Genomic DNA, 24,111 nt, shown 5'->3' with positions numbered 1-24,111 from the left:
CCAGCAAAGAAATTAGTCCATAAAAAGACTCACATTGGAACAAATTCCACAAATTTTATCATCTTTGCAGGTAACATGAGCCCATTACATATGAAATATTGGAATTTCTTTGTACTAAACATGACCTAGGATGAGACATACTACTCACGATGCCAGAAAGACCGTGGCGACTATGGCACTAACAGCTTTTCAGGAGCATTCACAAATGCTGCGTGCCATGAGGCTGCTGCACCATCACGTTATACAACTATTGGGGCCACTGATTTTAAATAATGAAGAAAAAACCCCAGCAACATTCTAATTCTAGTCTCAAAATTATTYCCTCAAATGATTTTGTGTGTTACTTAGAACTTTTAAAATTGTAAAAACAAATAGACTCTCCAGAAATCAAAAAGCTTTCTATAAACATAAAAGCAAACACAAACAGGTGCTTACCAGTGTATTGTATAAACTGATGTCTCCTTCTAAACCACTTCGTCTGTGTTCAAATTTTACTATAGGCACTTTGGCTGTTGTTATAGGCAAGATGTTTCTCAAACCTGGAGAGGCAAGACTTTAGTACATAAAATATTTCCATTAACTATATATATAGTAAATGTAAATTTAAAACAAATAATATTTAAAAACACCTACCTGGATGCTTCTTAAGAACTTTTGCCAAACCTTCTATTATTTCCTTACAGTTTAATTTCTAGGAAAAACAAACAGCACAGCTTCAGATGATAAAGCATGGATCCCTATACCCGCAAGCAAATTTACCATCAAACAATACATTTATAAAAGGAATATTCTGCGCAAAAATAAGTAAGCAAAAAATAAAGCATCCATTTCTGTATACTGGTGATTTGTATTCTCTACATGAACATTTATAGTGCACTAAGTGTGWCTACAGGGCATTAAAAGTACATTAAGGTGTATCCTGCTTCAACTGTGTGGAGTTCAACAAGTTAGTGTGCTATTAAGGCAAACTCTACCTACTCTTTGTAAAGAAATCCTAGAGTGAAAAAAAACTTAAAAAAATTCTTAAATTTAAAATAGTATATTGCAACAACCTCAAAACTCTTACCTCTGCGTTTTCATGGCCCTCCAAGGTCATGCAGATGTCTAGATCACTGTCCCGAAACCCAAATCCATTCTTTGAAGAGCCAAATAAGCAAAGTCTGGCTTTGTCTGATCAAAAGAGTAGACCGAAGGAAAAAAAACAAACGAACAAAAACAAAAACAACAACAAAAAAGATATATTTTCTGTTACAGTTTAATGACTGCTTACTATGAAATACTGCTTAACTGAGATGCAGAAGTGCAATATATTAAACAAGTTTTAGGAGAGAGCTTCCAATGACACTTCTAAGACTTAATCTTTGATAAATGAGGAAGCACAGTATTTTTAACTGATTTATAGAAAGTGAGGCAGAATAAAAACATTAAATTCTAATAAGTTAGATATGTTAGACTCACTAACCATTAAATATAATTTTTACATCTGCTGAAATGTTGCTGAAATGCGCAACTCTGCTTCACTGTTTGAAATGAATCCAAGAAGTGTGCAAACCCAGTCACCACTACAGTTTAACCCTACAGATAAGACAGAGCTACTTTTAGGGCACTCTTTTGGTTCCACTGATATTTCATCTAAGTTGCCTTTTTTTTTTTTTTTAATTATTTTTGCTAGACAAGTTTGGCCAATCAGTAATTCTTCTTTAATCACAATATATTGTTTAAGAAGATAGAAGCACTAAGATTAATATATTTTATGGAACATTATGTCCAAGTTGTTTTGTTCACATTTTCGTTTGAAACACAAGATTGTAAGGTATTTTCACTCTTCTAATGGAAAGCAGAACTGAGAGGAAGCAATTTCTTCTTAATGTGCAAGAACATATTTATCTGCTCCACTGAAATCAATGCTTGGAAAATATATCCAGCTCTTTGCGGCTACTCCCTAACTTTTAATGGAATCAGAAATCTCCAGTCTTTTTAAGGTTCTGTAACAGGCTTCAATCCTCAGCTGCTGCCAAAAAGCACGGGGCACAGCCGGAGGATGGAAGTGCAGTTCACAGCTGCCTGAWCCCAGGCCGGTTTCGAAAGAAGGGATGGCCTCCTGCGTAAAGCAACAAACTGCAGCGCAGGAGACCAGTGTTCAGTACCTGCCTCTAGTATTATTTTACACCACYTCATATTTACATCTCTGCCTTAGATTTCCATCATTGCAATAAGATACTTTTTCCTATTTTATAGAAGGGATGTGAAGATACARACTCATTATGATTTCTGAGATACTCAAACGCTGGTGACTAGGCAACAAAAGTACTCGGACCACAACCAAGATAACACTACACCCAATTGGCCAGGGCCCATTTGAACTTTCTTTGCCCTCACTGCAATAACATCACGAGTCCTGTATCCATGCAATCACTCTTGCAGCTTTTCCTTTGTTCGAGACATGCACGTGGACTAACATATGAGGGGCACTCAGTTCAGAAGTCTGCAAGATGTGTTTATGTACAGAGGAAAAAGAGACGCCACTGCTTTAAACAAGGAAAATGAGCAATAAGGAGAGCAGGTGCATCACCGCGCTCTGGACAACGTGAATAAATGCAGCATTTACAAGAATTGCTACCTACTGTGACATACCATTATACTCTTTTCGAATAAACCTTTCCAAACTTGCCAGAATTTGTTCTCTGTTTTGCTGCTCTGATAAAGGAGGGGATAATTCGTCTAAGTAAAAAGAAAAGGTTAAAACACAGTCAGATTTGACATTCAGCTACACTTCTACCTCAAAAATCCTTTTCAGATTATCAGAACTATTGGATACTCCTTCACATTTGCTTTCCTTGAATATCTATTAAAATATTTCTCTTTCTTTTCATGATGTCATTAGAGTTGTTTGGATTTTATTTCAGATGTTGAGTAATTGCAGTAAAGACAAACCATAGACTCCCAGAAGGGGCTTCTTCCAAGAAAAGCTATAGAATTTGACCAACGCAAAGGCTAATTTTTGCTCAGAGTCTAACTTCTGGAAACACTAGCAATGTTTTACAATCCCAGTGAAAAATTCTCTATAGCATTACTTCTTCAAATCCATTATGAGAACTTGCTATCAACCATGGATTAAATCAAGTGAAAATAAGAATATTGGTCAATTTGTAGTCTAGGCTACCTGCAAGAACTTCTTCCTACTGAATTTAATTGGAAGAAGTCATTTAACCATATAGCTTTTGTTTTTTCTAAATTACAAATCATAGTCTGCAGTAGAGTGCAATATACTATTCTAACTTACCAAAACATCTCTTACACACTATATCAAGTATTTCCCGAAATCTGTCTGTCATTGGTGGTAGTGGTTTTAGATCAATTTTCTTAAAATCCTCTGGGCAATCATTTTTGGAATGTCCATCCCGTTTGCAGATGCTGCATACTATAGTTGGTGGCTTTGGAAAAAACAAAAGTATGTAAATATATTTTTTATTTTAAGACAGTCAAACAGACATAACGTTTCCATGTATGTGATGCAACCAAGAACGTTTAACATCTGCACAGAGTTTCTACAAAAGGCAGAAGAGCACCCCTGCATTTAGTCCTCACAGTGCATAACAGCACCCAGAAATTCTACCAGAAAGCAGGAGAGAGGCAGAAACAAAAACAGGACCTTTTCTGTGGAAATCAAAAGCTTTGCACAAGATGGGGTAACAGACTTTCTAGTCCAAGTGGTATACACACTCAGTGTTTTTCAGTCCTGAAAACCGGGTACCCTAAAATGGCTTGAACTACCATTCATAACAGAGACTGGAACAATAGCAAGAGTCCTGTCACCCATCTGCTCTTTGATAGCTTTAGTGATTTAAAAATCATAGCCCACTCTTCCACGACCAGCACTGTTTAAATACACAGCTTACCTTTCCTGAAGTCAAAATAAACTTATCAAACACATAATGCATTTCTTCTGTAGAGAGTCTGCCTTCATCTTTACGATCATGAGCTTCCACCATTGCTTTGCAGTTGTGCGAGGTAGCTGGTGTGCCAGTGCACTTACTCTTCTGAGAAGACTCTGTTACCAAACTCGGTCTACTTTCAGCATCAGAAAATTCATTACTAGAATTTGTGTCACAAGACTGATGTTCACTGCAGTTACAATGGTGGCTTAGCTCACCTTCAGTTAGACAAACTCCTGAAATTTCTACACCATCCCTCTCTTTAAGTGATTTTTGCTTTAATTCACAGCATTCATTAGAAATAAGGGATAAAGTTTCTTCTTTGTCCTCATCATTATTAGAGTCCAACGTTGAAAGTAGCAAAGAGTCTATGTTCTTGGAAGTGCATCTTTTGGCACCAGATTCTACTATTTCATTACATTCAAGTTCATTCTCTGGTATGTTACATCCACTTCCTATATTTTGTTTATCTGCAGCTTTTTCCCCTTGTGGAAGGCAACAGTTGGCTACAGGTTCTTCAGACCTTGTGGATTTCTTATTGTTAATTTTCCCTTTTTCTTTTTTCTTGGTATCTGGTTTGGATTTAATCCCATCTTTACTTTGTGGACATGCAAAATATTTATATGCTGTCCTAAATCGCTCCAGGATGTACTCAAATACCATCTGGCTATTTAGACTTCGTGCAACATTCCTCTTTAGTGCAAAAGGATCTAGGGAAAAAAAGAACAATTTGATCAGTAATCATTGATTGCTGCATTTCAGATAGCAATTCCAGACTAAAGCAGTTGAAATACTAAGTCATGAGATGGCAGTTAAAAACAAGAGATTCTTATAATATAGTCCAGAAGCATATATGGATATACTTACAGAATCTAGAGCCAACAAGGTTTTTTGGATTGCCTCTACACAAAACACAGTATATCTACTATGAATGTCTGGCTATTATAGACAATCCTAAATAGGGTTATTTAAAAGAAGAACACAGGTATATCGTAGCATTACATTATGGTCAACTTCAAAATTAGAAATGAAAATAAACATCCAAAGGCAAAATAAATGTTTGAGCAAGTCTGCCCACACATTTTTCCTTCACTGAAGGACGATTTGCATTTCCCTTAAGAAATTTATTTCTAAAACTGACATTAAGGAAACATTATATGAACCAAACTCACTAGGTTTCATTCTTAGTCTTTCTTAGTGATTTCTAGATCAAGTATTTTCCAAGTAAAAGAGCACTTGCGCAAGTGCTAGAAATTTGCCTGGGAAGATAATATCAAACTGAGTTTCTGTTGCCTTCTTCATAACTTCAGTTACGAACTTAACATAAGAAACAGCAACGCGTATCAGAACCAGAATGCAATCTCTTTAAAAATACTATCCTACTTCTTTCTCAAGAATCAATCCTTTCACCTTACAGGTTTTAGCTCCCCCATGCTGACTAAATACTACTTTTTTCTTAAAACTCTAGCTCAGATTGATTAAAGAATTGTGAGAAGAAATTCAAGCCACAGAAGTGATCTTGAAGCCCACTACTCAATGTGTGCCTCAACAATTCATCACTTGTCTTCTTCCTTCTTTTCTCTCTTGTCCTTCTCATACCTCACTGACTCCTCCTTCAGTATACCTTTAGTATTATTCTTTGCCTCTATGACCCTCCTTGACCTACTCCTCCTCCCTCCCTTCTCTCACCTCATGTGCTTTACAGAAAATCTAATTCATCAACAACTTCTATGGAGAAATAATAGGCAAAATAATTTTCTTTCTATGCCTTTCTGTCCCTTACATGCATTAACCCAGGCTATGCATTACCATCAGATTCATATAGTCTCACTCCTCCAAAAAGCACTGCCCGTAGCAGGACACTAAGACCCTGAAGCATAGTCTATGACACACCATTCAGTTTTATGGTATAGAAATATTACTGAAAGGGGAGGGAGCTTCTTACTTCAAAGAATTTGCTCCACCTCTCTCCCATCAGAGCTAACCTCTCTGCACAGTCTGCAATAGAGGCAGAGGAAAAACTGATAGCTGGCAACACTCAAAATACTTTGCGGTACTGGAAACACAGATATAGGTGCTGAAAATTCTATTATCAGAATGATTAAAAAGGAAAAACAAAAATGAAACAAGTGGAGATAAGAACAGAATGGTAAGAAACAGCAAGACAAAATTCTACTTTGTATTTCAAGAATTAGTTACAAAACATAGTGTTAGATAGAAAACTTGTCTTCAAGCAGACTAAATAGCTGACAAAAAATATAAAAAAATTGTACTTTCTCCTCCATTTACATATGATGTAACCAGACATGTTGCAACAGACCTGTAAGTGTTAGACAAGTAAAGACAATAATGCATTATGACTACAGATCTGAAAAAACCCTACCTTCAATGGCTATTCGCCTTTTAGGCCAGTTTTTGTTCTCTCTGGTTAAGAGTTCTTGTACCCGTATGCTGATGACATACTCCTCCAAAGCAAATTCCAGTGTGTAAAACTTCAACAGTTCTAACCACAGTTGCCCCAGTGAAACTTGGTGAGGGGTTTTGAATGCTAAGGGAGACTGAAACACAACAAGAATGCTCAGCTGCAATAAGAAATGAAGATTCGCCTTTTTTTTTTTTTTTAAAGATCAAGAACAGGGATAAGAGATGGAATATTATTTTCATTGAAATAAAACAGTGACTTACATTGCCATGTTTCTCCTTTGCATTACTTTGGTTGTCCACTTCTGAGCTTGTTGCCTTCTTACCGCCACCTTTTTGTTGTTCAGCTTTAGTTTTACCTTCTGCTCCAACTGAGTTTTTTCCTGAACCATTAGTTGATGGTTTGTACTCCCACCGTACAAACTCTTCTTCTTCTACACCTTTCAGTTGGTGGTCATCTGGCCTCTTTGAATCAAAGCCTTCAATCTAACAACAATTAAAGTAGCTCTGAAACAAGACTGTATATAATACACACGACCAAAAAGATTTAATTAAAAGTAACACYGACAATTGTGTTATCTATCCCTTTCAAGCCATACAAGTAAATTTAGAGAATTAAAGAGAAAATATTTCCCCTTTCTCCAAAATACAGCGTTCCCCAATTGCACAGGTTACAGTAGCTGCCTTTTAAAGGTCATCAGAATCACTGGGTATCAACTGTGAGAGAATTAAGTACCAATGTACTTTATTTATAAATTTCTTAGGCAATCAAATTTAATGCATTTTATGACCTTTTAGAGCACAGAAACAGTCTAAAAAATTTAACAGGAGGGTTATTATATTATCAAAACACTTACCCAGTTGCCCAAATAGGATGGTAAAATAGGTGGTTTTCTTTGTTGAAGAAAAAATATCACCATTAAGGCAAAGGAATATGAGGGAATCCCACCTTCAGCCTGGCAGTCAATGTGGCACAGCTATAAGAGAATAAATTGTTACTTTTCTGATGTAACATCAGCATTTTCAATTAAAATACATCAAAAAAGTACAAATATGAAAGAAACATGAGATATACACTAAAGCTGCACAGAAAGCCCTTCATCTCAGAAACTGCAGTGYACAATATAAGTATTATATTTTGCTTTAGAAACGCAGACAGAAATGGTAAACTTCTCAGCAAAATTCTCAGTCACCTATTGCTCATCTGTGATCCACTCAGAATCCAACACTCCTACCTTCTTGCATTCTTAAACGAGCTATATTTAAAAACACACACATACGTCAGTCACTTAAAGACAAAATGCAAACTAAAATTTGTAAAATGCTTTAGTTACACTCTTATTATGCTATTCTCTTTAGTTTCATCACATTTTGTGATCGTGGGAAGCATTTATGTTCCTGCCTAGAATCTCAGTAAGTTGTCAGATATTTATTGTGCACATATAGAGAYGGGGATTCCTTGCACCTGGCTGAAATCTGATACCGCTCTCTTCCATGGAAGTCAAGAGAGAAAATACATGTACCAGACTTCAAACAGTTCTCCTTCGTAGCTTTTATTGCTGTGTCTTTACATGTTGTAAACCAGCTATTTTTGTAAAAAGGCTTTGCCAAATCATCCAACAATAATAATATTATACAATTAATCTTTCAATAAAGCTAAGACATTATAAATCAAATACTGCTTGACAGAAATTTCAGAATTGAATTAAAAGACAGTCAAATACTGGCCATGAACACAATAACTTTGTTCCTGCGATCAGCACTGATATCTGGAGGAAGTACAGCAGGATATGATAACTGCCCCTTTTTTTGAGCAAATCAACTTTATTTTTTTATGCTACCTAGATAGCAGTAAGTTTTGCATTGCTCTGTTGAGCTGACTTTTAAGGAACAGCTCTAGCAGAAAAGCTTGCTAATGGAACAGTGGAAGCTTCAGAAACGTATATGGTTTCACACCAAACTCTTCAGTCCCATTCTGTTTTGTTCATATAACAGTGGTAAACTAGTGGCAGGAAGTTCTTTTCTATATAAACATACTCATGGTATATGTTGCACTGTACATAGTACTTAAAGGAGGAAATAAACATATTAAAATAGCCTCAATATTTATAAACTTACTCTAGCCCAGTAGCGGAAAGCCAAAACCAAGGGAATAAGGACAGGCTCCAGTTTTCCAAGTGCAGCCAGCAGGTCAGTTGTAAGGCAAGCCACATCATTCCTAGCACTCACTTTACATGTCAAACCACTGCAATTACAAACATAACAGGGCAGAAAAAAAACAGTTATCTCTCCGAGTAAAACCCACCGTACTAAAACCATGCATTGAAATGCCTCTCTACGTAAGAACCTGACCTTTCTAATGGAAGCTACAGAATATAATGATATTTTCTTTACTATCAACTCATGAGTTGGATCTGTAACTTACTGAAGTCCATCACAGCTAAAAATACAAATGTCATTAAGAATCTGCTCTAAGTTTAAGTTCTGCCATTACTTAATTGTGCAGCCTTACACAACTCTCAAACTCCAAGTGTATCTTCCACACAGCAAAAAAAATTAAAAAGGAGGCTAGAGTGACTAGTAAGACCTAATGCATAGTCAGTCAAAGCAATGTGGATCATCATACAGCAACTACATTTCATTTTGGAGGTTACTACCTGTTGGGAATTTACTGCAAGTGTCAGATAACATGTGACTCAAAATACTTTTTAAACCTTGGATTAAATAGCTGGCAGAAATTTTAAATATTGTCTGAGAACCATTCTACTTTTTCCTTATTTAACTATAATAGAGTGGGCATTTTCAGACTCCTACAACCAAGGAGCTCTATGAATAAGTACTAGTGCAAGCACAAAAACAAAGTTAAGCTTTCCTTCTGGATTGTACTTTCCTTGTGTATGAGCAATTCCCCCTTGACATGAAAGTTAGATAAACGTTACAGTAATATTTCTTGCCGGGAGTGAAGGCAAGCAGCTGCTATGAACAAGCACAGTAGAAACCGGTATCTCAATAAAAATCCTTTTCAATAACATGTACCTTTTAACATCTTTGCAAAAGACAACGGGAACTTTGGCATGGAAATCTGACTCCACATCTGAGTAGACAGCTAAGCAAGGAGAAAAAAAAAAAAAACACATTATGTATAAAAGTCTTTCACAGTTTTCCCAGTTGTGTCTTCAAAACTATTACATTCATACCAGGCATTTACAAAACAATTCAAGTTCCAAGTGCTGCATATTGAACCATTAAGCAATACTTCTTGGTTACTTTTGATTCTCACCATCAGTATCATGCAGCCAGCAGAAAAAGAAGAATAAAGTTGCTTTCCTACAGTAGATGTAGACCTTAAGGCTGTGCTGCTTACCGGCACAGTCTTGCTGTATATTCTCCTATGTCTGCAAGATCCTTACAGCTGGTAGTGTTTGCTGGAACCACACTTTCTCCTAGCTACTCTCCCACCTCCCTCCCTCTTTTCAAAGGTGCCAAGGACTAAAAAAGCTCAACCATTTTGCATATTCTCTAACAATACAGAATTACAAAGGAATAGCAACCGTTAGCAGTGATGAAGGTGCAAATTACAGAATCTATGCAGACAGCACAACTCAGAACACTATAGATACTGTAAAGTACATAATTCTTCAAGTTACTGTCCTTGTGATGACCAACCAGAAATTATTATTATTATTTTTTTTTTTTTGGTGAATCATAGGTATTAGGATGAATTGCAATAACTGCACAGCAGTCCTATTAAATTAGGTATCCAATCAATCAGTCTCTCTTAAAAGAGCCCAGCAGCATATAGGACTTGCACACTACACACACAAGTGAGAGAGCTACTCGAGCAGGCAAAAAACCTTGGTTGGGCRTTAACAGAACAAGTTGTAGTATGAGGAGGTAGCAAGGGTGCAGGCAGCTGGAATCCCACATAGTCTCTGGAAGAAGACTGCCGAACTCCAAGCTTCTCTGCAAAGACTACAAGCAGACTAGGTGTGTTTCTGAGCAGTTTTGTCCTATTGATGTAAAAAGGACAGTCTGTCCTGTATTGGGGGTTACCCAGGGGTTAAATGAAGTCTCGGAAAGGCAACCAAGAGGTGAATGGCACTAGTCAGGAAACTGGGCTGGCATCACTTTTAGAACCTCTTCGTCCTTACAAGATTTGAAAGATGCAAGGTTGAATCTCTAACAAACCATCAGGATTGTTTGAGACCTGCTTGTAGAGTTGATCAAAATTTTCTGAAGGATCAGAAAATGCAAGGCTATTCACATCACCTGATGCAAGACCCGTGGATTACAGGGTTAGACGGCTTCCTGACAGACCAAGGAGGCTATAAGTTTCAGCAGTCTGAAACAGTTCTCACAGATGCTCATAAGCAAGTGGAAAGTGGCTGCTGGGTTTGATGTATGGAAACTCTCCTATAAAGCAAAACTCCTGCTGAGCTGGGATCTAACACTGTTACCATAAATTCTTGTGATCTGAACTGGAAGGAGGGAAGAAAAAGAAAAAAACAACACTACACAATGCATCAGCTCAAATAATTATTTAATTAAATAGAAATGAGATGTAAATAACTCACCACTGTTCTTTAGGATTTCAAGCACCTGTATCAGAACATCTGGTTGACTCATCTAAAATGACAAAATTAGAACAAATTATATTATTCAGGACTAATCTATTTTATTTTGCACTTGGTTTAAAACTACTTACGTTGCACAGTTAATAACACTGCCTTTTTTTTTTTTTTTTTTAAACAGAGGTGAAATCATGTATCAATATTAATGGAAACATTAACTGTGCCTGTCTGCAGCATGAAAACAGGTACTAATAAATAAGCCAGCTTTTTCACTTAGCCTACAGCTTTTCTAGTTAATACATCTGCTCTACGAAATCTGTTACTGTGGAACTATAGTAAAAACAATGCTTGCTATATATTCAACAGTTTCAGAGTCAACATATGCCACCACAAATATACAACAGTAAACAACTTAGATTTTAACAGCAGAATTTACTTCCCTAAGGATTTTTAAAGGTTAACATTTTTAAATGTGTTTTCTTCTCTCCCCAGAAATCAACTATACATTTCTGAACTGGTGCTTCAAAGATGATCTGTAAAATAGTTCAAAAAAAAGCTAAAAATTAGTACTATCTTTGAGCTTCTAAGACAAAGTGACATGGTAAACTCAACACGCACTTGTTTGAAAATGGTCTCAGTTTTGCTTCCTAACTGCAGTATCATTTCGAAATGTTGTATGTAAATATGTATCCAAAACAGATATCTGGAATTCCACTGTAGCACACACAGTCCACGAAAGAGCAAGTTCAGCAGTTGCATCTCTTTAACAAGAGTATACTGCTTAAATCCTGTACCAAAAATGAACCAACAACTGCAATATCTACGGGCAAGCTCCACTGCTCTGGAGGGATTTGCACCACAGCAAGCTATAAACTGGGATATGACATCTACTTGGATTTGACTAAAACATAAAAAGAAAAATTGTCAATTTTAAGCCAACAGTTAAATATAAATAAATAAATAAATAAATAGGAACAAAGACCTACAAGAGTTTACTGTCTGAATCTTGAGCACTTAAAAGCATGCTTATTTGCGGTCAACTTTTTTCATATTGCCTCAGTGCTTATTCAAAAAATTAAAAAATGGTGAGCATAAAAAATAAAATCAGAATTCAAGTTATCTCATAAGCAATAAAAAACGTTGTCAACTAGATTCATAACACACCTGATACCAATCCAAAGATTATGTGCTTTGTGCTATCATAGCACAGTATGTCCCAATAGGGGATGCAGAAAATGGGAGTAGAAATAAATGCTGTTGACGGGCTTGATTTAAAAAACAGTCCTAGTTAAAACAAGAGAACATCTACTCACCTTAGGGGGAAATTTTATATCAATGTTAACATCACTGGTTTTAAAAGCAAATCTAGTTAAACAGGAGCCATACATCCTCAGCGAGCAGTCTGGAAGAGAGAGAAACATAATTATTTAACAGCTAGTAAATAAATTATTCTGTAACAGATGACACATACCTTGCTTTAGATACCATAACTCCCAAGTGGTGCTCTCAGATTAATGAATATTGAAGCACTTTCTTACTCCTGAGAAGGCTATTCATTTCTATAACACAGTCTCACAGGAAAACAGATGATTACCAAATATTCAAAAATTTAAAAGCTGTTTCAAAATCAACTTTCACTGCAGCTTTGGTTTTGTTTTTTAATACAAAATTAAATATAAAATAGTAATGACTGCCACCATCTTAGTGCAGGATTTTAATTACGTTTTTGTTGTTAATAAGAGCTTGATTTCACTGCAGCCGCTAGCCAGCTACAAAATTCTTTGTTGCCTCAAAATATTTGTGACAAAAACATATATGTACTACAATCTCCATTAATTACATTAGCAATTTCCCATGCCCAGTTCATTTGGAAACACACATATAAAACATAACTTTGATGTAATCTAAGCCACAGAGCTGAGCATCCATTTATTAAATAAATCCGGAATTTTTAATAAATCTGTATTAATCTGTAATTCTGTAGTTAATCTGGCTCCTTCTCTGAAGGGATGTACAACAGATCTAGTCTAAACTAATCAGGAAGTAACTATACAATAACAGTATCATGAGAAATGTCATTCCACTGCACAAACAATAGTTCATCCCACTTCATGTTATAATTTATGTAGATGAAAGCTTTTCTGTAATACATATTTGGGCTCTGACATATTTATAGCAGCTAATATTTGGGACTATTCTCAATCCCCTCCCAATCATATGTCCTTCAGGAAAAAAAATAAAAATAAAAATCTTAGTTGCCCTTGTGCTTGAACCAAATACTCTCAAACAGAACCACAGCAAAACAATTTAAAGAATAAAATAAACCTTACACACACACACAGCTTCAAACAAACCTCTGTCTATTCTTTGCTACTTCGAAACTAGCCCTTTCAAAATGAATTTCTTTGGCACAAGAAAGAACAAAATCTTAACCCATTGCAATTACTTCCTATGGATTCCCACGGCAGGGAGAATTATCGCACAGGCTCTGTTGGGAGCTCTGGAGAAGAAGAAGCCAGAACATTTTCTAGACTGTGCATGAATTGAGTTTTACAGCTTAGGAAAACGTATTCTTTAAACACGTACCAGGCTTTAAAAAGGGGAAAAGAACCTGCCATTCACTGCTATAGACCTACCTCTCCACATCAGTTCCTCAGCCCAAACGTATCAGCTAGCCAAACGACATTAACGCAGCAGTTTTCATGAGTACCTATGTAAAATTGTTGCCCTTGTTTTGTCTTATGCTAAATACTAATTTTCAGGGGAAAACTCAATAGCATGTCAGAACAGAGGAGCCGCTTATGGCAATACTACAGAGTAAACAGATTAGCAAAGGTCCACTCTCTGCTCTGTTCAGCACCTTCTGTTTAAGTGCATATTAAACATAGTTCCTAAAAATAAGGCTAATCATCCTACAGCAAGCAAAAAGTCTTTTTTACTACTGTATTTTTATAGAGCAAAGGGGAAAAAATACAGTATTTCTAAAACAAAACAGAAAACAGTATAAAACATCAGCTCGATTTTGATATAAATGAAATCTGAGCTTGAAAAGTCATTTTTCTGTCAATGAAATCACTGCCTTGTTCTGTTCAGAGTCACTGAAAACTCAACTATTGTTAACATTATGCAAACATTAACGTAGCTACAAAACTCAGCTCTCAAAATTTCAGTGTATCAATGGTGCCACAGGAAATAATGGGAAATTAATGCAACAAAGCAAATGCCATGGATTCTGTTATTTTCCAACAGTGCTATATATTGGATCTGAATGTTTCACGTGTTCTAGTGAAGTAGCATACTAAATATCTGAAGCAAAAACATGACTACGTACCCAGGCAAGCCTTAAGAACTTGATCAGTATAAAGAAACTTGACTAACTGAAGCAAAAATGTGACTAATCATTTAACCTATTCAGATTTTTTTTAAGTTATCAAGAAAGAAGTAGATGAGGTATGATATTTACATACAATTAAGTAAACATACTCTTTCATAGGAGATATATCTAGACCTATTAAAGGTAATTCAGGCATTCAAAAGACTTTCAGAAGCTATAGCTGACCTCAAAGTGCACCTTTCTTCACTTTAGGACCCATTAGAGATAAATATGCATGAGAAGAAATGCCTGTTAAACAATAAACTTTCTTGATTTTAATGACTTCTTTTAACGAAGAGTTACTGATTAGTACCTGCAGGCATTCCAGATCATAATTAAGTACTAAGAATATCTTATACGCTTAACAAAACCTCTCATAGATAAGATCTAAAAGAAACATCTTTTCGCCCCCAAATTTATACTTTTAAAAAATTGGTTCATGCAATTTTCATTTGCCATGAAAGATTTCACAACCAGCTGGGTTTGTGGGACAAAAAAAGCATGAGCATTTTTTCACACTCCTTCAAGCTCCTTCCTTTTTCCCCTTCCCATTCACATTCATATCCATTTAATTAAGTGCACATGACAAATAATATTGCTACGATAGTACACACCACTGCAGGCATTCAGTAATGCTAGGTTAGGTGTAGGACGAGGGTCTGTGAGAGCGACCCTCAGAAGCCAACGCTTTAAACAGGACCAAGAAGGAAATATTTGGGGCTCTGGAGGTTTCCAATCTTTGCCAGAAATCATCACTTTAGAGAAGCCTAATAGCTTCAATAAATACGTATCAGAAAGAAACAAAAATAAGCACAATCATATTTTTCTCTTTTAGTAGGTTTGTTAGCTGCATTTAAATCAAGTGCCAGTCTACATTAAAATGCCCGTATATATTAATATTGTATAATATAAAGATACTTTAACTCCAGATTTAGTATTCCATCATTAATGAAGCTATCAAGATCTATATGAGAATAAAGAAAGAGAACAATTTTCACCTAAAGAAAATGGAGGATACTATGGATACCTGGTAAGGGCTGTTGAATAATTTTCTCCATCTCGTTTACAATTTCTTGACGGATTCTGAAGTCATCATCTGATATGCCTTGTTCATTTGCTGCCTCAATGAGTGTAAAACTCAGAGCAGCCAACTGTGCAGAGGAGGGGGGTGGGAGGGCACGCAGCTCATTTTCTTCTTGTTTTTCCTGAATAGTTTTTGGAGGATAAAAGTAAAAACTGATATTTCAAGAGAAAAAGGTTATCTCATAGTATTGCAAGATATCGGAACGTATTGCGTGCTGTTTTGTATTTTTTCTATTTACATGCTGTCCCGACCACACATTTGCAAAGGTAGGAACTCTGCCCAGCCTGACTGGCAAATGTAACAGTGGGGCTCATGGAAATGGCAGTAGCTGCTCAGCGTTTAAAAGAGAACATTTAGTTTCACAGCTGGCAACTGGGGAGGAAATCTGGAGCGTCACGTTCCTGAACCACATGTTGACAGCTCTGAAACAGAACGCATCCCAGGAAGTGAAAACCTGCAAGTGTTTCTACGTACTAAAAGCAATTGAGTTATGTACTAAGACAACACACCAGTCCAGCATGAAAATAACATTTGATAAGTTCTAGACTGTTTCTATCAACTTTTATTGTCTTAAAAAAACCTTTCAGAAATGCACATCTCCTTTATGTTAAATTTGTTTATTTATGGCATTGCTATGGGCTTCTCCTTGAGTGGGGAAGCGGAAGCTGCTGCTAAGCTTATTTTGTACTCTCATATTTCATCATCAGAGCTGTAAATAATGGGACCTGCTTGGTCAAACTATTAATCTTCAACTTCTGGTAATTCAAAAGTATACACTGATATATCTAAAATACACAGTGTTTGGAGGCCAATACATGTGTTTAATGAAGTAACATTTGGACAGCTACATGCTACTTATCACTGCATTGTGGTGTACAACATAAAGCTACTACAGACATGTTATAAACTGAAACCACTCCCTGTCGTCTATCATTTCCATTCACTGGTAAAGAAACCTCTTTCCTCATTTCTTATCTCCATGCCCAGACGAAAAGCATGGTACAAAAGTGCTTCCATATCATATGTGGGGCTGGTTTGTTGCCMTTTTATTCATTTTTTCCCTTCATGATGTAACTTAGCGGACAGCAAGAGAAGCAGAATCCCTTACAACTAATAGCTGAACATAAAAATAAAAATACTACTCTCTGAGACACTATGGATCTAGGGCATTCAGAGTGTTCCCAGCGATGCCTTGGCTTGCATATATAAGAGAATTAGGGCATTAATCACAAGTACAAGTGTGGTAAGAAGTACATGAAAGTAGAAATAAGCAACTAACTACATTTTCGGAAATAGCTGTAGAAGTAGTTTAAGTATCTGAACCACAAAACTCTACACACTTGTGGATTTGTAGATCTTCATCAGTGTTTACATAAAGTGGGTTGGCGGAAACCCTATCTGTGTGCCATTTACTAGAGTCACGCACAAAACTTATTTCTTAAAGCAACACAAACTGGTTGCCTTTCTTCTTAAAAAAACCTCACAGTTGTATACTTTTTTTTTTTTTTAATATTAAACATACACATAACCACAGGTAGATGACAAATGACATCTCAGGAACTGAATCCCTACTTTAATTCTCTTTCTTTAGTCTACACGTACTATTTCCTTTGCTTACCCATCATAGAAAGGATGTAGATTAAAAAAAAAAAACAAAAAACAACCACACACCACACAAGTCAGACAAAAAAAAGAAACCAAAAAAACCCCACTCCCCCCCATGATGGTCTTGCCACTAACAGTGTTATTTTTGAAAGAATCAGAGAAACTAAATATGTTTTTCACCTAGAGTTGCTTAGCCTCCTGTTACTACAAGTATGAGGCTCAAGCTCCTGCTGAACTGCCCACTGCCCACTACTCAGAGCGACTAATTCAAAGCAGCTGTCACAAATGTTCCTTCCTCCAGCCCTGGACGGATCATCAAGCCCTTGCTCTCAAACAGAAAACGAGCAACAGGAATCTGTGCATCTCTGTTCAGCACACACAAACTTTCGCTTAAATGAAGATGACGAAAAGAAGCACACCACATAACAAAATACCTTCTTTTTTTAAAACAGAAAAACAACAGTCAAATTTCTCATTTGTTAACTTACCATTATATTTTTCTTATGACGTTTTTCTTTAATATGCTTGTGAGCTCCCTGGATATTTTCAATGTGAACTAAGCAGAGCTTGCATAGATACTGACAGTTGGTGTATTCTGGGGAGCGCTGGGAAAAAATGGCCATAGATTAAAGAAAATGTTTCTGCCACCTGAAAAACTCAATTGTTTAAACAATAAATTGTATTTAACAATTATGTAGCACTTATAATGTCAACATGCTTTGCAAACATTAAGTAATCTCCAAAAAACCCAGTGGAAATGGATTTGTACCCATATGACAAGGGGCGAAAGCAAGGAAAGGAAGTGAGATGTCTTCGACATTACACTTCTGGGTAGGTTTCAGTGAGACAAGATTAAGACTTAACAGCTTATGCTGCCTAAGCCTGAACTAAAGGCCAGTACACTATTCTCTTGTCAGCCCAAGCTTTTAATAACTGTGGATTTATTAAATCGCAGCATCTATCCTCCTTTTTCTGAGGAGGAAATGGGAAGTATTCATCACATCATCTGCTCTACACATTATGACAGAGAGCGGAGTTGCCTTGCTTCGGATATTCAGAGTGCTAAGTGCAATACTGCATTTCGTACTCCATTACACAGGGTACGACTGGCCAACAAGGAGGGAGATAGCTGGTTTCTGACTTCCTGGTGACTGCACTCTGCATGAGGTGGGATCCTCCGGCTGGAAGTGAGATTACTGCATTTCCACGAGAAATTCAGCCTGCTCAGAAGAATTGGAGAACAGCGTTTTGGATAGACAGGCTGCGAGCGATGGAGTACACGAGCGGGGAGCTGCAGCCTGGGAGACGAGGGGCGCAAGGGGCAACGCCTGCAGCAAAAAACAGCCTCGTGGCCAAGCCGCAGGAGACGATGCAAAAAGCACCATCTTCCCAGGGACCAAGAGGAGATACTGTGGAGTTCATTCACCTGGGAAACCACTGAGAACTACGAGACTAAAAGGCAGGAAGGAAGGACCTCCTCTGCAAAGAGAGCGGCAGGAATTGCTTTCAGATCCTCCACTTCCCTCTGTCTCATCCAGTAGTTGTTTTTTCTTGCTCGTTTGCAATGTTCTAATACAACACAGCTCTAGAGATAGGAAGCCTTTTGATATGCTCCCTTCAAAGACAAAACGTGAGAGAGTTCTTCCTCATGTCCCTCTTGAAGGGACCCCAAGAAAAAAAAWATATATAGTTTTCCTCCAGACTTTCACTTTTCCAGTGACTGCTGTCAGTTACAACTGCGAGACCAGAAGACCCTACCTAACATTTCCATTCTAATTCTAATACATCCATATTTACTAAAACGGAAAAGCATGCTGAAAACACCAGCTGCTTAACAGTGTCATAGCAATGAATGAACACAGAATGCCATTTTAAGACACTAAAATGGACTATTTTTAGGTTAAACAAATTTGACTTACTATACAGAAAACCTAAACCACTGCTAAATTTAGGCAAGTTTTTCAACTTACTGAGCTTGATCTTTGGCTTTTAGAAAGACTTCAGATACTTTCTGATATTTTCCAACTGCAGAGTAAATATCAATTTAAAACAACACAGTCATTACACTTTTATTATTAATTTCCTTCAACTTTATTTTCTGCAACACTGATACCTAGCAAGATGAAATTAAACATTAGGAACATAACTTACAGTCAGCTACACTTGGCTAACTATGAAGATTTAAGGATTGCAGATGAAAAATAGTATTTTACCACTCTTTTGAAGTTGAATGCATTTCAGCAATAACCATATTAAAAATGATTGGGTATTGCTTTAAATCAAGTTCAATGAAAATGTCCTGGTTGCAGTCCTCTGGGAACAGAGATACCTGAGTGTGTACAGTACTGATCTGCAGTACTAGGTCAACAGATGTTGCCAGAAAGATTGAATCATGTAATGCCTTTTACTTTGCCTTTACTGTAAAGCTTGTTTTAATCATCTAGTTATGCTTAACACCAATAAAAGGGGTAAGAACTCAAAATAATATTAATAAAAAGTTACAGGCTACTACTTAAGTAAGTTGGACGCCTTCAGACAACCCAGGCCTACTGAAATTTACCCTTGGCTAATCCATCTCAGAGAGCCATTTGTATCTTAAAGAACTCACAGAGAATGGGAAGGCTCCAGATCACTAGGAAAGAAAAACTTAAGACTATCTTTAAAAGTCTAAAAAGGATAAGCCAAGGAATCAAAGACCAGTCAGAATTAGCCTCCAGAAAAATACTGCAATGAATAACTAAGATATTAATAAGCACATAGAAGAAAATAGGTCGCARGTGACGAACTGATCTGCTATGAACAAATTATACTAAACCAATTTTAGAGTTGCTTTTTAAAAACACAAAATCATAAGGCTTGAAGAAGCAGCAACAGATGTTGTATCTTGGATTTAACAAGTTTTTTGTCACTTTACATTGTATCAGTCTCAAAAGCAGTCCATAAAAACTAAATAAAGATTTGTAAGGTGGGCTTGAGAGGGCACATAGCAAAGGTTCGCCACTGCTCTAGATGCATGTGCCATGTAGTGGTCAACAGGGTCCTTCCAGGGTCAGAATCATTCWCATTTTTGTTAAAGACTTATGAAATAAAGAAGAGGGTGTGCTGACTACACTTGCAAAAGACACCAATTTGGGAGAGGTTACAAAAGGCTTTGCAAGATGATGACAATTCCAAGCGATCACAACAAATTAGAGAAACAGAATAAATTAAGTGCAATTAAATAACATCAAAGCAAAGTATTATTCCTGCCGACGTATTATCAACTATAATAAATACAGGTCTGGCAACACCTGGCTGAGCATTTCTTAAGAAAAGGATATGGGGATCCTAGCAAATCAAAGTACAAGTCAACATCCTACTGCTGTTATAAAAACAGACATCCTGCTCGAACATAAACACAAATGTTTTATTTCAGATGGATGAAGTCAGCTTTCCTCTTTACATGGTACCAGTTAAGACTTCAGCTGAAACACTATGTCCAATTTTGGACACCAGTTACATGGACGAGGTGGCGGAAGTCCAGAGAAAAGCAACAAGAATGAACCACTAGCTTAAAAAAAGCCACACACACATCCAATGACATAGGAAGAAAGAGTGAGTCTAAAGAAGACAACCCTGCAGGGAGAAATGGTAATAATATTTAAATGTGTGGCAAGTTGCTAAAAAAAGGAATGAACTATTAGGTTTATTTTCCTAGGACAAAATATGAAGGGATTAAAATGCTGCAAGAAAGACTTGCACTCAACATCAGGAAAAAATTACTGGTTTCCTATAGTAGTTTTGAAATTTGTTTCACTGAAGATTAAGACTAGCTTAGACAAACGTTCTTGAGGTGTCATCTTTGATATAGGTGCTTCTGACTAGTGGAAGGCTAATACACTGAACATACCTTGAGGTCCCTTTCAATCCTGTATGCTGAGTGTCCAGGTAACCTGACTTGCTGGAAAAATCTCAGATAAGTAATGGAACAGTCATCCTTTAGGTCTGTGGAATTAAAAATATTGTTCCACATAGGCTACATATGCCACAAAAGGAACATCAGATTTTCAATCCACTTCTGTTCCAACAGGGGACGAGTCAATTACTAGGATTAATATCTTAGATCACATAAGTGAGTCTTTATAAAGAACAAAGAAACAGAGGCAACAGGGCCTAATGGAAATACCACCCAAAAAGAAATATGGCGAATACAATGAAAGGTAGGCTAAAGGACCCTGTACAAAGACACCAACTTTCTTTTTTGTCTAATCAGTAACACAACTTACTTTTTCTAGTCGGGAGATGTAATCTCTTTCCAGTCGTTCTTCTGCTTGTTTCAGTCCTAGTTGTTGTTCAGCTGTCAGATTAGATTCATCAATAACAGCAGTGTTTTCTAAATAATCAGCCTCCAAAGTATGTTCTTTAGTTGATTCAGAATTCTTTTCTTTACCTACAGAAAGAAATAGGTAGTTATTTTCTTCAGAATAACTCAAGGAGAAGTAAAAGTTACAGAACCGTGGCCAGAGCAGTTAGTGTCTCAGTAAGGAACCAGACACATTCCAGATTTTTGTCCAAAGGCTGGCCAAAATCACCTTAGAGATTAGAATCTCTTCAGTACGTTTACCACAATTTTGGAGAGGCTTCAGAGACTAGTCTGCTACCAAGTGTGCTATCAAAAAGAAAAAATAATTGATAGATCCATTTTGTTCTCCAGTCCTAACTTCATACTCTCTATCAAGTTCTTCAAGGCAGGGAGAGAGGGTTTTTTGTTAAGCACAGTAGAGTACCTGAGATCTTGATGCTCTACTATGATAGAAATAATAAATATTAGGTTTAAATTTTTACATCATACGCTTTGCTAAGGAAGCAGTCATAAAACCACTTTAAAGACATTGACCCAAGCAATCTCACAAAGCCAGCATCCACGCGTTTCAACTACCTCGACTTAAAAGGCTGTCAGAGCTGCGTTTGAACGCGCCGTGACACCTCGCCGCCCTACAGCTAGCAACCACGGCGCTCTGGAACACTGTTATTTACAAACACACAAGCCAGTTCCGAAAGGCCAGTTCCTCCAGATGCCGACGATTTGTTCATAGTTTAATAATCTGTACAAATACTTACAGGCTAAATTATTCCAGCAGTTGCAAGCCTCAGTAGAAGCAAGGTTTTTATGAGGTTACCTCTGTCCCTAGACTAGCTAGGGAACAAAAACTGAGCAAGTTTTCAAGTCCTGGTTTTGCCAGTGACAGATGGTCCCTGCAGTACATGATGGTGGTCTACAAAGAGCTGACTGATCACAGGATACTGCCATTTCAAGTTGCTTTTCTGTTAAATTTTTTGAGATAGCTTTTAAAAAAGCAGCCTCAAAACAGCATTTTTATTGGGGAAAAAAACCCTGTATTTTGAAGAAGTTTGACAAACCCTGCACTAAGGAACTAACCTGAAATGAAACAAACCCTGATCCATATATTTAATTCCAAAACCGAAGACACAAAATGAACATTCTTAAGGATAACTGCTGATGGTACGTTACACAGTCCCCTAAACCAAAAAGCCTTCTGCCAAATCATCTTTCAAAGATTTAGTAACAAAAAGAGCACGGCAATCACAGAAAAAGGTATTTTCATGCTACCTGTAAGAAAGTCTTCTTATTGAAATTTTTCCCCTGATCTTTCTGAAAAGCAGCAATATCTGGCCCTTCCATAAAAGGCAACGATATTATGAAGGGTTTTTTTTCCCCAAAGGCACTAAATCCACAAAATTGCCTGAAACCCACGCACTCTATCTTGCAAAGATGTTTAGGTTTTAGACATGAGTGGAGAAAAAAAAAAAAAAGGACAGCTGTTATAATCTCTATTTTCTAAGTAATATGCTTATTATTAATAACATGCTCTCTGTAAATGCACTCAGCAACTTATAATATGTGAAAAATATGCAAATAGAAACATTTCAAAGCCTATTTCAGATTGTTAACAATTTTACCAGAAGAAAAAACGAATAAAGCAGTATTGAATAATACTCACTGAAGTCCTCAGACTTATGTTCCATTTTTCTTTGATCTGAAGCAGTCTTGCCCGAATCACCAGTCTGAACAACACTAGTCTTCAACGTATGAACTCCCAGTGGATTTTCCAACGCGGATTTCCCTCTCCGAGTAGCTGCTAAGGTCTCCGTACTAACTCCATTCCCCGAAACGTGGGAGCCTGGCAAGTTGTCTCCCACTTGTTGAGCTTTTGTCTGTTTCAGGTTTTCTGCTGCTGCTGATAAATTAGACAATTTTTTTGCTTTTCCATGACTTCGATCCTGAAGGTTTGAGCCCGTATCTTTAGTTCCAGGAATACAACTATTTACTTTGCATGATTTATTTTCTTCTTGTTTTTCAGAAAAAACATCATTTTGTTTACTTTTTTTGCTGCTATTCCCACTTGGAGAACTTCTCCCAACATCCTTCATAGTTTTGTCATTTCTATTATGTTTATAATTTTGATTATTTGTAATTTTGACTGCTTTGCCTTCCTCACAGACAACACGGGCAGACTTCCTTGGGTCATGATTTCCATTCTTTGAGCTCCTGGCCTCTTCCATTATAGTGAAGACCTGCTTCTTCTGTCTCTTGAGACCACTTGAAGTGCAATTCTCCAGTAATTTGAAGTTGATTTTAAATCCACTGTGCAGGAAAGAATYGTAGCTGATTGTCTGCTGGAGAAATAGTGATAGACGCTTTAAAAAAAAATGAAAGAAAAAATATCAAAGCTCTACACAGACAATGCATTAAAACAAACCTCTCTAAGGAAAAGTGAAACCACTAATGACGATAGGAAGCATGTTGCCCTCATAGGCATAATTCTCCATAATGTGACTTTTCATAATACATTCCATATTAAAATAAAACTCATGAATATTTTGTTAATCTTGACTTCTATTTAAAAGAGGTGGGGGTAAGACGAGACAAAAAAAAGTCAGAACATGGTAACTATCACTCAGTGACAAAACTGTCAGCAGCCTGCTCTTTTCCTTCCTTCCTATTTTTGGCTTTAGGAAAAAAAGCTAAGAACCAAGATGTCTAGAATTACACGGAAAAAATTTGAAAAAAAAATTTTTTAAACACATCTAAAAAAAAATACCAGGCAGTAAAACATACTG

At 36.8% G+C, this 24,111-nt stretch overlaps 1 protein-coding gene across 9 annotated transcripts in view; it reads right to left on the bottom strand.

Moving 5' to 3' along the window:
• TUT4 (terminal uridylyl transferase 4) overlaps positions 1–24,111 on the bottom strand; it is a 49,400-nt gene that overhangs the window by 17,281 nt on the left and 8,008 nt on the right. For 5 of the 9 annotated variants that reach the window (XR_003256814.1, XM_026086595.1, XM_026086599.1 and 2 more), the window contains exons 2-18: positions 22,992–23,688; positions 21,255–21,418; positions 17,478–17,594; positions 15,328–15,505; positions 12,241–12,329; positions 10,931–10,982; positions 9,393–9,462; positions 8,475–8,601; positions 7,214–7,333; positions 6,621–6,842; positions 6,319–6,493; positions 3,900–4,645; positions 3,284–3,434; positions 2,635–2,721; positions 1,067–1,170; positions 634–691; positions 436–539 (exon numbers count right to left, since the gene is read on the bottom strand). Coding sequence is in view for 8 of the 9 variants with exons in the window: in XM_026086595.1 (XP_025942380.1) it covers positions 436–539; positions 634–691; positions 1,067–1,170; positions 2,635–2,721; positions 3,284–3,434; positions 3,900–4,645; positions 6,319–6,493; positions 6,621–6,842; positions 7,214–7,333; positions 8,475–8,601; positions 9,393–9,462; positions 10,931–10,982; positions 12,241–12,329; positions 15,328–15,505; positions 17,478–17,594; positions 21,255–21,418; positions 22,992–23,553 (3,126 nt within the window). In the remaining variant the exon portion in view is untranslated. The remainder of the gene's footprint in view (positions 1–435; positions 540–633; positions 692–1,066; positions 1,171–2,634; positions 2,722–3,283; positions 3,435–3,899; positions 4,646–6,318; positions 6,494–6,620; positions 6,843–7,213; positions 7,334–8,474; positions 8,602–9,392; positions 9,463–10,930; positions 10,983–12,240; positions 12,330–15,327; positions 15,506–17,477; positions 17,595–21,254; positions 21,419–22,991; positions 23,689–24,111) is intronic. The other 4 variants (XM_026086596.1, XM_026086601.1, XM_026086597.1 and 1 more) reach the window with 3 other exon arrangements.

This window comes from Apteryx rowi, unplaced genomic scaffold (assembly GCF_003343035.1).
Source record: "Apteryx rowi isolate R43461 unplaced genomic scaffold, aptRow1 scaffold_7, whole genome shotgun sequence".
In the NCBI taxonomy this organism is placed as follows: domain Eukaryota; kingdom Metazoa; phylum Chordata; class Aves; order Apterygiformes; family Apterygidae; genus Apteryx; species Apteryx rowi.
The sequence above is the reverse complement of the archived record's forward strand: the minus strand, read 5'-3'. Positions and strand labels throughout refer to the sequence as shown.